This window comes from Apium graveolens, chromosome 4, assembly GCF_009905375.1.
Source record: "Apium graveolens cultivar Ventura chromosome 4, ASM990537v1, whole genome shotgun sequence".
Classification (NCBI taxonomy): Eukaryota; Viridiplantae; Streptophyta; class Magnoliopsida; order Apiales; family Apiaceae; genus Apium; species Apium graveolens.
Genome location: NC_133650.1, coordinates 163,768,518 through 163,782,531, shown reverse-complemented (window position 1 = coordinate 163,782,531; position 14,014 = coordinate 163,768,518). Strand labels below are relative to the sequence as shown.

Below are 14,014 nucleotides of genomic sequence, written 5' to 3'. Positions count from 1 at the left end.
TTAAGTATCTCAAAGGCACCATGAATCTGGGATTATGGTATTCTAGAGATTCAAACTTTAAGCTAATTGGATATTCAGATGCTGATTTTGCAGGATGCAAAATAGACAGGAAAATCACTTCTGGAAGCTGCCAATTTCTTGGTGGTAAATTGGTTTCTTGGTACAGCAAGAAACAAAAGTCAATTTCCACATCAACTACAGAAGCAGAATACATTGCTGCAGGAAGTTGTTGTGCTCAGATTCTATGGATGAAGAATCAATTACTGGATTATGGGTTAAACTATTCTTCTATTCCTATATATTGTGATAATCAAAGTGCTATTGCAATGACAGGAAATCCAGTATAGCATTCAATGACTAAGCACATCAGTATCAGATACCATTTCATAAGGGAACATGTGGAAGCTGGTACAGTGGAATTGGTCTTTGTTCCAACAGATCAACAAGTAGCAGATATATTCACCAAGCCTCTCTGTGAAGCAACATTCACAAGATTGGTGAATGAATTGGGAATGATTTCTGGACAATTCTCAGAGGTCTGAACCGACTGATGTTGAAGAATCAGCGGATGAGTTGTGGTTAGGGGTGAAATGCCACTCGAACCCCTTCTTTCCTTTTTTCTTTCTATAGTGGAGATAGTCGCACATAATGACAGATCACAGCCATATTATTAAAAGTTTGTGTTAAGTCTGCCGATATTATTGAAGCATGGTATCTTATTATTTGTCAGTACTTGTTAGATACTGATTCTTATGCTAAATGTTGATGCCATGATAACATGCAAATTGTGCTAAATGATTTTATATGAAAACTGTATGTTGAACTGCTGATTTTGCTTACATATTATGTTATTAGTTAAACTTGTTTGACTAATAGGTTATGTCAGTAGTTGATAAGTCCTGAAAGTCGTAATTAAAATGCTGATAATGATCAAAACTTGATTGATTGTTATACTTTATTGATTATTTTGAACTTGCTCGATATAAATTGTTAAGCAGTATTTTTAATTATACAGTGAGATAGTGGAATATCTTTTAATTGCGTAAATGGATTAGTTACTGATGCAAGTATCTTGTAATACTTGAGTATTTACATTAGATTACTTTTTGTTTACCTAGATACGTGTAATCGTATATTTGCATTATGGTCAATTATTACTTGGTTAATCAAAGAGTCTCCTCAGTTTCTGAACTTCTTTTCTATAAATACAACCCTCCACTTTCAAAACTTCTCACTACTTTTTCACTCAAAAATTCCAAATATACTCATCTTCATTCAGAATATATGTCCACCGTCTATTCTCTTTTACATGGAGTCTACCGTCCGGTAGCAAATCCTGAATACGGAAGATTGTATTTCGATATTGCTCGGCTTAGGGTAGTCTTCCACGACCAAGATTATCCTCTCTCCAAGATCCCACGGTCGGTTCTTGATCTACTGAACTCAGATGACACTAAGTCTCTTCATCTCTTTAGACTAGACGTTTAGTTTGAAGAGATGAGACGAGCTGATGTGGCTACACAACGGCGTCTCGAGGAAGAACAACGCCACCTCGTGTGGTTAGCATTGCAAGAGAATATCATTTTTATTGCAGGTTTTATGTCTCAGATCTTTCATCGGAGGACGATGAAGCAGTTGGAAGAAAAAAAGAAGAAAAAGTCAGAATAGTTAGATTGTTTAGGGTTTTATTTTTAAAATTTAGTGAAAGTCTTGTATTCATCTTCTTGATGATTAATGAAAATCTTTTAGCTTCTTGGATATCTCAAGTGATTACTTGTTTACTTTCTCCTGTATGCTTAAATGCTTTTACATGATTATATCCAAATCAATACTGCATGCTAAACTTCAAATGTTTTTAATAGTGCATGTGAATAAACTAATCTCTGTTTAAGTTAATGTGATTACTTCAGTACAGATTGAGCATACTGTAGGAGGAAACAATTTTTAAAGAAGAAATTTATGGAAGATTAATTATTGGTTAATAAAGATTATTATCTTTGAGTGTTACATTCTATTCAAAATCTTTGAAACTTTCTTTTTTCTCATCAAGAAAGTTGTTCACACTCATTTTTTAACACTAAATATCTTAAAATCTTAAATTTCTTCTCATAACTGAAACACTTGAATTTTTTCCTCAAATGTTGCCAAAAATCAAGTGACGTAATTCTTGAATTGTGCTCACCATTCAGAAATAACATTTAGTTGGTTAGAGACTACTTGCTGAGGTAGATCTTAATGATACTAACAGAGACACATAGGTTTCATCAGTTTTTACTGAAGTCTCTATGATAGCTTTCGATAAACACATTCAGTTGTTAGTTCTTTGAAATAAGAACAAGGTTTGAGATCATGGTACATGACAGTAACCTGATCAAATCCTCTCCAATTCAAATGGAGGTTCTCATTATTGATGAAAAACAACTATCATAACCACAGTATTAACTGTGAGCTAAATTATGTATTCACAAGGTATAAATACTGATATTATTTTATCAGCATTTAATTTAAATACTGATTTAGTTCTTTCAGCATTTATTATATTTTTCATGATATAAATCCTGTTGACATGATTACTTCTAGACCTTATTTAAGGACTACATCTAGTTGTATGATCACAGATCACCCTTCTTTAGCCGCCTCTTATTTATGTAGGACAATCTTCTGAGCCTTTTTCTATGAGATGTGTGAAAAGATTGGAAGAAAAACGGAATTTAAGAGAGGCAGGATCCTTCCTGGCAAAAGGAGAGGTAGATGAGAGATAGGATTTAGTAATCCTTGTGAGGAAGCTCTGACTTTTAAAAGCCATGAGATGTGTGGTGTGAGGAGTAGTGAGACTACTTTAAAAGAATAGATAGATTATGGTTTATTTGATATATGTTTGCAGGTGCTCAATATATTATAGAAACAGATGCTGAGCAGCAGTCTGTTGGATATCAAGAACACTCTGATACACCGAAGTCTATTAATCTCCTTGCAAGTCTAAGTACTGATACTTTCTTGTAGTCCATACATTCTACTATTTCACCATATGAGATAATCCCTGTTTTTGTTGAAAAATAGTCCATTTACTCTACTTTACCATCACCTGAGGAAATCCCAGTTGTTGCTGAAGATGTAGTAGCACAACAGTCCATTCATAAAGTTTCATTCATTTCAGAATCACCATAGCATATTACAGGAACTGAGGTTCTGGAAGTTAATCTCGAAGCTCCAATTCATTTATCTAAAATAATTGAAGATGTGGAGTTAACTGCTGAAGATATGGAAGCTTCTGAAGCAACTGGATCACATACTGCATAAATTTCTACTTCTATTCTACATCCAGAAGCTGATGATAAAGTTCAGCAATTAGTGCAAAATCTGGTTACTGTTGAAGAATCTAATGATGGTGAAGAAGATAATATTTCTAATGCTTTTATAGATCCTGTGGATGATCTTTTCTTCCCTGAAGATATGCCTATGCATATGAGACAACAGAAATTGAAAGAGTTAGATGCTACAAAAGTAAAGGATTATTCTGATAATCTCTGGAATGCTCTTTGGAAAGATAATACATATCCTATTTCCAGAACACAAGCTGTTGCACAACTGGAAACAGTAGAACAGAGTATTATAAATCCTGATATGCTGAATCATCTGAAAGCATCAACTTAATTGTCAGATCCTTACACACAACTCATGAAGCAACTACTACTCAAATCAATCAGATTAAAGAAACTTTGATTGCTTCAAAGTTGACTACTCATCAGGAAATTCAGAAACAAATTTCACCAATAGTTGTCAGATAAACTGCAATTGAAGCCAGTCAAGCCAGATTGGAAGCTAAACAAGACCAAATGTATGCTCAACTTACAAAAGTAGAGAATTCAATGGGGCTGATTCTTTCTCTACTATTTGGTGATGATGCCAAAAAGGGGGAGAATATAATTAAATCTAAATGCAAACAACTGTTATTGACAAGTACTGATGCTGAAAATTCTGATGGAGGTAATAAGGGGGGATAAAAGGAAAGCAAAAGGCGAAAGTAAGAGGAATGAAAGAAGAGTTGAAGATTTGACTTTGACTACTAGAATGCAAGCAACAATCTTCACGTCACAACTATTGCTGATGAAGACCAAGGTATTCTGGAGATAAAAGCTGGTGCTGAAGCAAGTCATTTATTCAATCTCTGGAAGACAACTCTGTTCCACAAGGATCTAAAGATTCAATTATTTGACTCTGAGGAGAGTAGAAGAATATTTGTAAATGAAAAATCCTGGAGTTGATCTTGAAATAGGTAAGGCAAATGGAGGAAGACTTCAAAAATTCTATGAAGATAGCTAATGCTGATATTGTTGTTATTTTTCAAGTACTTTATGATGATGATCCTTCTAACAGACCAATCAGAGGTATAGTTGTAAGGAAAATCAGTCAAACAAAAGATCTCATATCATAAGTTACAGTAACTGCTGACATGAAGCTTAAAGGAAAAGAGAAGATAAAAGGGAAATCAAAGTTTTCAAACTCTAAAGTCAAAGTTGTAGAAGAAGGAAGATTTATGAAAGTATTGTGAGCTGGGGAAGTGGAATTAACCTCCGATATTACTCAAGTTAAGGAAGGAGTTCATGATGAAGAGTAAAGTATGGTATTCACTGAAGCAAGATTGAATATGCATACTTGATTCCTGTATTTAGGTAGTTTTGACATCATCAATTGGAACTTGTCCATATTTTCATAATGAACAAGTTGGGGGAGATTGTTAGGAGCAATTGATGATATCAAACAGAAACTATCAAAAGCATCGACGGATGATGACTACATCAACGGATGATGAATACATCGAGGATGCTGATGACATCGACGGATGTTGATAATCAACGGACAATGATATCAATGGATGATGATGTCAACGAATGATGAAATCGGTATTTGTCACATCAGTTGATCTTTGAGAAGGAAAATGAAACATGAACTCAAGGCGGTGAAGGACTTTATCTCAGAAGCAATAGTATAGGTTTCCTTGTTATTAATAGAATAGGATTCCTTATACATTGTTAGTTGTGCTCTATATAAAGCACATATTAGGTTCATGCTATAAGCATTGCGATATTGTTATATCTTTCGCATAACCTAACAGCTTTCAAGGATATTTGTTCATCCTTTCGAGAGAGTACGATTGTAATAAATTTTTATTAGTTAATATAAAAATTGTTGATTCTATTGAAGCTTTGTCGAATTGATTGTATTAACTGTATTCACCCCCTCTATAGTTGATTAAGGGCCTAACAACCTTAATAACTAACTAACTAATCATCAACAAAATATCAAATCAATCATCAAAACTAGGTTTACAACTAAGATCCTTAATCTTTTTGAAACGTAAACCTTAAACAAAGTTTGGGTAATGATTTATACCTTTCTTGAAAGCTTGGAATGTTTCCTTCTTGATGGTTGGACCTTGGGGAGGCTTGCTTGTGCTTAAGGATCCTAAATCATGCCATGAAAATCAAAAAATCAAGAAGTGTTACTATTTGGCACTATTTATCATCACTTTCATGGAATTATTTACCTATCCAAAACTTAATGAAATGCTCTCAAAAATTTATCTTACCTTAGTTTTATATGTAGGAAGCTTAGGAATTAATTTGGGAATTTTTCCATGGCTAGAGCTTGAGATTTGAATTTGGATTTCTTCTTTTCTTCAAAAAGGCTGAATGAAGCTTTTGTGTGGGAGAAGAGATAAAATTGTGTTGCTTTCTTGGTTGCTTCTTGGATAGTGATGAAATCTTTGTGTATATATTTGTTAGATATACAAATCTTATCCAATCTTCCTAGCTAGGCTATTTTTTAAGCTATATTGCTAGCTTAGTACCACATTCATTAATTTGCTAGCTAGGTTACTATGTTCACTAGGTAGATTACTATTTGGTTGTTAACCATGGTTACTTTCTTACCTTAGTTAGTTTGCATGGTTTGATGCATTTTATTTATTCGCTTATGTGTTTGCTTAGTCACTTATTCATTTTCGTAATAAATCTTCGTATGCGGTTCGTGGGGTAAATCCTTTCGTATACGTCCTTTATGCTTTGAAGCCTTGTACTTGGGTTTGAATTTGTAAGATTTTAGATTCATAATTATATTGTGATTCTCGTATTCCTTGATGGCTCGTAGATACGGTCATTTTTCAAAGTTCGGTTTTTTCGAAAACTAATAGCATTTACATACACTTATTTGGTATGTATAATCACGGTATCGACTCAGAAACTAAATTTTCCATGCATAACATAGTGTGATCTAAAAAGTTTTCTCCAGTCGCCAGGGTTACTATTCATCAAACATTTTATAAATTCTAAAAAAATCGGGTTACTACAATCGGTTATATAAAGAGTATAAAGGTATATAATATTATGTGCTATGTGTAATGCATGTGTATATAAGATAATCGAATATTGTATAGGGTTAGAAGCTACACATTATGAGAAATGTCACAAATTGATTAGGTTTCTAATTAGGTAAGTCTTAGGTGGCAGTAGCTCAGGTTCCGTAAAATAGGAAAGTTTTTTTGGCAAGTAACTCTACTTCTATTATTAATTGCTTATCGAGAGATTATTGATGCTATGCACTGATAGAATAAAGAATATTCGTAAAATTGTTATTGATCCTTGTGATAACCCTGTTATTGATCTTTATGATAAACTCGTTATTGATCCTTGTAATAAACCCTAATAGTAGTCTCTTGTTCCAAATGATTATACCCTGTTCTCATATTTTGATAACCTATGATCCTTTGACCATAAAAGAATCATAACGAACCTTTCGTATATCATATCTTGTTAACTAGATTCCTTTGCTAATCATCGTGCCATGCTTATGCGTTGTGATTTGGAACTATTCTGATCACGACCTTGTTATACCCTGTTTAACCTTTAATCGATATCCTTAACTTGCGATCCCTGTTTACCTTCGATTTGTTCACTTTCCTTGAATTCCTGAATTGAACTTAAGAATGACTTTCGACTTGAATGAGTCCAAACGATTTCACTTATTGGTAATGTTAAAAATGAATTTAGTCAAATTCTTTGTTTTCCAACATAATTTTTTTTAAATAAATTCATGATGGATTGGATAAAGACGTAAGAGGCTAGTGAGAATAGTCCAATCACATAAGAGGCTAGCGGGTCTAGTCTAATATAAGGCTGAAATAATGCCATAGGTACCTTAACGACCAGATGGAGGTCGGTACGGGCTGATCACCCATATTATACTTAAAAGATGGATATTTTAATCAAGGGTTCTTATTGTTGAATAATGAAAGTAAATGTTTATAAATGTTACAACAAGCGTTATGCTTTTCTTTTGATTTGAAATTGAATAGTTTGAGTTGAATCTTCTTTAAGTCTTGAGAATCTTGTCTAAGAACCCGTCACAATACTTTTATATTGAAGCTCATAGTTTAAACGTGATATATCTCTCAAAGTGTGAAACTTTCTCTGAGAACCCTGTCGATTAAACTTGAGAACCATTGGTTATTCGAATTTAAATCCTAAAAGCTTTGAAATACTCTTTTGGAACCCTTTCCTAGAAATTGATAGAGTGCCGCCACCTAATTTTTATTTTAAGATAGAATGCCTCAATTGATGATACTTATGTTGAAATTTAGAACTGTTTATATAGTTACTAGCTGAGCTTCTTTGCTCATTTATTTGCTTTGATCTAATCATGACAATTAAGCAAAAAGATGGCCAGACTTAGGCGCACCGCTCACAAGAGCGTTCCTGATGGTCCTTCTCGTGTTGTGGGATTTCAGATGCCAGAGCAGGTAGATGTTGTGTGAGCAAGTGACAATAAGTTGGTGGGAAGTGTATTAGCTGAATCAGATACTTTAGGTTATCTGCCAATTCCAAGTCGGAATCGGATAATTTGGTTTAAATTATATTTGGTAATTGTAATCTTGTCTCATAATTTATCCTGTTAGATCCTGTTAGTTTCGGGGTATCATAATTTATTTCTGCTGTTATTATATTAGTATAATTGTGTTGTAGGTCCTCATTCCTAACCCGAGTTTGAGGGCGTCATAAGTTGGCATCAGAGCTACATGACCTAGTTCCTAAGACAAGTTAGGATAAATGGGTATTATGGGTAATTACATCTATCGAGAGTGTTCGAATCACATGGAGTTGAGTTAGACTATTAGGTATAGTCTAATTAAGTAAATAGGTCAAGATAGCAATTAGACTTAGGGCATCGAATAAGTTGGAAGTTTTATTTAACCCTAATGCTGTTTTTTGGCTGTTATTTTATGTTTTATCTCAGGACCCTAGTAGTGGTAGTGATGCTGATTCTGAGGATAGTTTGTCCCCTGATACTAGTACCTGATTCCCCAGAGGCTAGGTAGATTCCCCAGCTCCTATGCCTGAGTCCCCGGCTCCTGACAGAGTGCTTTTTGTGCCTGTACCTGCCCATATTAGTGATGATTTGGCCCGGGACCGTGACTTTGTGTTTGCTCGTATACCTGAGTTGAGATCTCTAGTAGACAGGTTGGCCCCAGAGTCTAGGCTGCAGATGTTGGTGCCAGGGCCCGAGTGGCATGTTCGTATTGATATGATGGAGCAGGTTACCCGTAGATGACTGGAGGAGGGACCTTCTTGCAGTGATGCTGAGGCCGAGGCCCGCAGAGTTCATAAGATTGTGTGTTAGATGTTGTCTGTGTTGAGGGAGATTGTGGATCGCCATGTGTAGTTGGGTGTGAGTTTAGATGGGACATCTTGTAGAGCCCATAGTAGTTGTTGTTGTTATTTCTTTTCAGCGCCGGTAGGCTTTGGGATACTTGGTCAGATGCGGGATCCCTTTTATGCTGTATTATGATCTATTATAGTGTTGGTTGTGTTGGTAGTAGTTAGGTAGAAGTTAGGGGGATATTTTCCTATTTTTCCTCTATTTAACCATGCTATGTATTGTACCTTATTCCCAGAACTTATTTGAACTATTTATCCGAGTACCTTTGTTACCTTACTGAGAATCGATGAATTTCATCAACTATCTATCTATGTAACTTATTTCTAAATTGTGGAACCCTGAGTTTTATAAACTGTTTTGCATATCCTGCTTTCCAAATAATCGTATTCAACACATTTGCGATAATATACTTTATGTCATGTGAAAACCCTAACCGGTGAATTATGTAGTAATAGGATTGCATGCGCAAATGGGTAAAACTTAAAACCCGAAAAACTATTCCTAAAAAGAATCTTTATTGTTATATATATCATGCCATCGTATTGCTAAGTAATTGCTCATCAGGTTTATAAAATGGCCACTTCACCAAATCACCAAGAAGAAGAAACTCAAACTCAAAACCAAGATCAAAACCAAGACACCCCTATGATGAACCGACTCTTTCAACTTTTGCAACAACCCCCAGCCTCGAGAATCGAAAACTTCAAACACTTTCAATCCATTCATCCCCCAGAATTTGTAGGTTTTCCCAATCCGATTAAAGATTAATCCTGGTTAAGAGAGATGGAGAAAGCCTTTGAGTTAGCAGAAGTCAAGGATGAAAAGAAGGCGCAATATGCAAGTTATTATCTTAAGGATGAGGCTAGTTACTGGTGGGAATCTACAAAGGCGTTATAAGAAGGAGAAGCAATTTCTTTGCAGAAGTTTACGGAGTTGTTCTTAGAGAAGTACTTATCGAGTTACATGCAAGATCAGTTAGAGATGAGGTTTTTGGATTTAAAGCAAGAGAATATGAGGGTAGCAGAGTACGAAGTGAAGTTTTTAGAGTTAGCAAGGTTCGTGCCTGAATATGTGAATACAGAAGCGAAAAAAGCTAAAAGGTTTCAACAAGGACTTAAGCCATGGATTCGTAGTCAAGTGGTTCTTCTTGAGATAAGGACTTATACTGCTATGGTACAGAAGGCCATGATTGTGGAAGGACAAAGAAAAGCAACTAAGAAGGAAAATGAAGGGAAGAAAAAGAATTTTGAGGATTCAGAAATAGACCAAGGGAGTTTTAAGTTCAGAGTAAAGTTTAGAAGGAATGCTGGAAGTCAGAATCAGAAATTCCAGAAGTTTAAGCCCAGAAATGAGAGTCAAAAGAATCATTTTCAGAAAGATGGATAGTCAACAAAGGATAACAGACCCCAAATTCAGGAATGCAAGACTTGTGGAAAGAGGCACCCTGGAAGGTGCAATAAGCTCAATGTGACGTGTTTCAAGTGTAATCATAAAGGCCATTACTCAACGGAATGCACTATGGGTACGGGGAAGCCATAAATGACTTATTTTAAGTGTGGAAAAGTTGTACATATGGCAAGAAATTGCAAGGAGCCAGTTCAGAAGGAAAATGTTTTTAGGATTGTTGGACCACCGCCTCCACCAGCACAAACAGTTCAGCCAAATGCGTGGATATTTAATATGACAATGAAATATGTAGTGCAGGATGCAGATGTGGTAGCATGTACGCTTGCTATTAATTTAGTAGAAGTCAAGGTGTTAATGGGTTCTGGAGCTACTAGATCATTTATTTCTGAAAGCCTTGTTGACAGACTAAAGTGTGTGGCATACCCTCTAGAATCTAATCTGATTATAGAAGTAGCAAATCAGAAACGAGTTGCTACCAATAGAATTTGTCCTAATTGCGATGTTGTTATAGAAGGTCGGCACTTTTCTGCTGACTTAATTTTATTTAAGTTAGGAGAATTTGACGTTATTCTCGGAATGGATTGCTTAGCGACCACGATGCGCAAATTGAGTATAGAAGCAAAAAAGTGAAATTGAGAACCAAGGATGGAATCGAGGAGATATTCAAAGGAAAGAAGCAAGATAAGAAGTTTCTAATGACAATTTAGACAAGAAGATTGTTACGACAAGGATGCGAAGCTTATTTGGCTTACGTAAAGAATATGGAGAAGGAGTCCCTAAAGATTGAAGAAATTCCTGTGGTTAAAGAGTTTCCGGATATATTTCCTGATGAATTACCTGGACTACCTCCAGATCGAGAGATTGAATTCATGATCGATTTGGTTCTTAGAACGGAACTGGTTTCGAAAGCCCCTTATCGAATGGCGCCCATTGAAATGAAGGAACTAGCAATGCAATTGCAATAATCGTTAGATAAAGGAGTTATTTGACCGAGTGTATCCACGTGGGGTGCACCAGTGTTGTTCGTAAAGAAGAAGGATGAAAGCATGAGATTGTGTATCGATTATCGTGAACTCAATATGTTGACTATCAAGAATAAGTACCCTCTTCTGCGAATCGATGATTTATTTGATCAGCTGAAAGGAACTACTTGTTTCTTGAAGATCAATTTATGATCTGGATACCATAAACTAAAGATTAAGGCGGAAGATATACCCAAGATGGTGTTTCAAATGAGATATGGACACCATGAGTTCTTGGTAATGGCGTTTAGGTTGATAAATGCGCCAGCTGCATTTATGGATCTTATGAATCGAACATTTAAGAAGTACTTGGAAAAGTTTGTGATAGTGTTTATTGACGCTATCTTGATTTACTTACGGTCGGAAGTGGAGCATATGGAGTATTTGAGGATTGCTTTGGAAATTCTGAGGAAAGAGAAGATGTACGTGAAGTTTTCTAAATGCGAGTTTTGGTTAAAGGAAGTTTAGTTTCTTGGACACATAGTCAATAGCGACCAAATGAACACATAAGTGAATAAATAAAACGTATCAAGCCATGCAAACCATGCAAACTAACTAAGGTAAGAAAGTAACCAAGGTTAGCAACCCAATAGTAACCAACCTAAAGAGCATAGTAACCTAATATGGTGAATAGTAAGCTAGCATGTAGGTTGTAGTACTTGGCTATAGTATAGGCTTTGAAATTTTGGCCATGCTAGTAAGATATGATCTAGATATTCATATATAGATTATATACAATAAATAATCTAAAACTTATACAAGAAGCAACTAGGCAACAAATCAAAAACTCTCTCTCTCCCTCATTTCATTTTCAACTCGGCCAAAATGAGAACAGTAAATTAGAAAGGATGTATCTCCTTTATTTCTCACTAAAAAAATTCTATATATAGTTCTTTAGAAATTTATTGAGATGAGCTACACTTCGTATCTCAGACTACGTTTCCATTTAAGCAGTGTAAGACCCTCATTTTTCCATATCTTTGCAGAGAGGTATGAAAACTGCCCATCAGAAACCACCAAAAAGAAAAATGCATATCTCGAGTTCTAGTGTCACGCCCCCAACTTTACAATACATTTTATACAAATTATTACAATAGTTAACAAAAGGTAGCAAACACAACCGAATCCAAGATCTTACAATTTAGGGTTTGGAACAGCCCGATACTATAAACTATTACAACCTGATTTTTAATATTGAGTCCTCACACAAAACTATTTATTATTCTACCTCAGCTCAAACATACGCATCAGCATCACAAGTCTTACGTGCTGTCTGCTTGAATCTAACCATAGTTGCTAGCTGTAATATCAGGGTGAAAATAAGTAGTGAGCCAAATGCTCAAGAAGTGCTGTACAATAAAACGAGATAAAAGAGTAACAATGTGAAGATAGAGCTAACAATTACAAGAGATGGACTTTTGGGTGATGGCATCATTTGTTTGTATCAAAATATTTCCAAAATCATTTCTTAATCAAAAACCATTTTATGACGCTACGGATTATAGCCGGTGATCAGCCGCGAAGTAATCCCGAACCTCGCTGGTCTCTAAAACATTAATGGGATCCCTAGGCAACTTTTATGCCTACAATTTAAGTGCGGAAAGGACTTGCGTCTCTGTCCAGATCCACTATTTAAAGAAATCATTTGTCCCTCTTTGGGATTGAAAATCCACATTTTTTAATCATTTCAAAAACTGATGCCAATTGACAATTAATTTCTTAAACAGTAAACATCTTTATCAAGGGTTATAAATCCACTTTGAAACACTGGGAATATATCCACTAGGGCCATGATCCACTAGACTTTACTCTATCAGGGCAATTGAAAGGTTTCTATTTACAAGGACTTTGACAAGGAGATTTAGTAAGGCTATCGGATAATATGAAAGAGTAATGCCAGACTAAGCTTAAAGCAATGGTTTCAAATAAGGTATAGGTATTAAAATATCAAGAAGATAAGCATCACTGGTTCCAGGTATGATATAGGTATTGAAATATAAAGAACGTGATCATCAGCTCAAGGTATAACAGGGTATCACGCTTAGGGGTAAGGATAAGGTTATCAAACAATCATTAACAATCTTTAAGGAATGACTGGATTTTGGGCTTCAAACTGGGGTTAATGGGTATAACTTACACATGGTTCAACATCACAATTACTTTGGTATACTAGCATAATATGACATTTTGATCTACTTGCATAACAATCTTCAAATAAGGTTAAATTACTTGCAATAGACACTTGAAAGTTCATGGTATTTCTATATAATACGAAGATAGATTTGAAAACTACTTGGTTCACGTATATCAAGGTAAATCAGAATACTCGCATGTAATAACTCGAATTTTTGAGACCCTGTAAAATGTTTAATGAATAGTAACCCTGACAAACGGGAAAAACTTTTGAGCCCACACTATATAGTGCATAAGAAAATGAGTTTCGGAATCGATATTACAACTATACGTACCAAATAAGTGTATGTAAACGCTATTAGTTTTCGAAGAAAACGAACTTTGAAAAATGACTGTAATTACGACTTATCAAGGATTACGGGAATCACAATATAATTACGAGATTAAAATCCTATGGATTTATATTCAATAAGGATAAATAAAAATATAAGGAATAAATACGAAAAGAATTACATTACGAACCATTTACGAATAAGTATTGCGGAGAACGTTTAAGTAACCGAGCGAACGCGTAAACGATTAATTAAATGTAACGCACTAACTAAACCATGGTAAGTAAGTAACCATGGTTACTTCATCAAATAGTGAGCTAACCCAAGGATGACCAAGCTAGCTAGCAAATAGTGTGCTAAGGAGCTAACCTTGTAGTTTAGCTTGTAAGCTAGCAAGCTACAAAG

General features: G+C 35.1%; 1 protein-coding gene across 1 annotated transcript; it reads left to right on the top strand.

The window, feature by feature from the left end:
* The first annotated feature begins 10,287 nt into the window (after positions 1 to 10,287).
* LOC141719120 (uncharacterized) lies at positions 10,288 to 11,087 on the top strand. The gene is made up of 2 exons (XM_074521502.1): positions 10,288 to 10,636; positions 10,852 to 11,087. Exons 1-2 carry the CDS (start codon positions 10,288 to 10,290, stop codon positions 11,085 to 11,087), a joined length of 585 nt encoding a protein of 194 aa, XP_074377603.1.
* Positions 11,088 to 14,014: the final 2,927 nt, after the last annotated feature.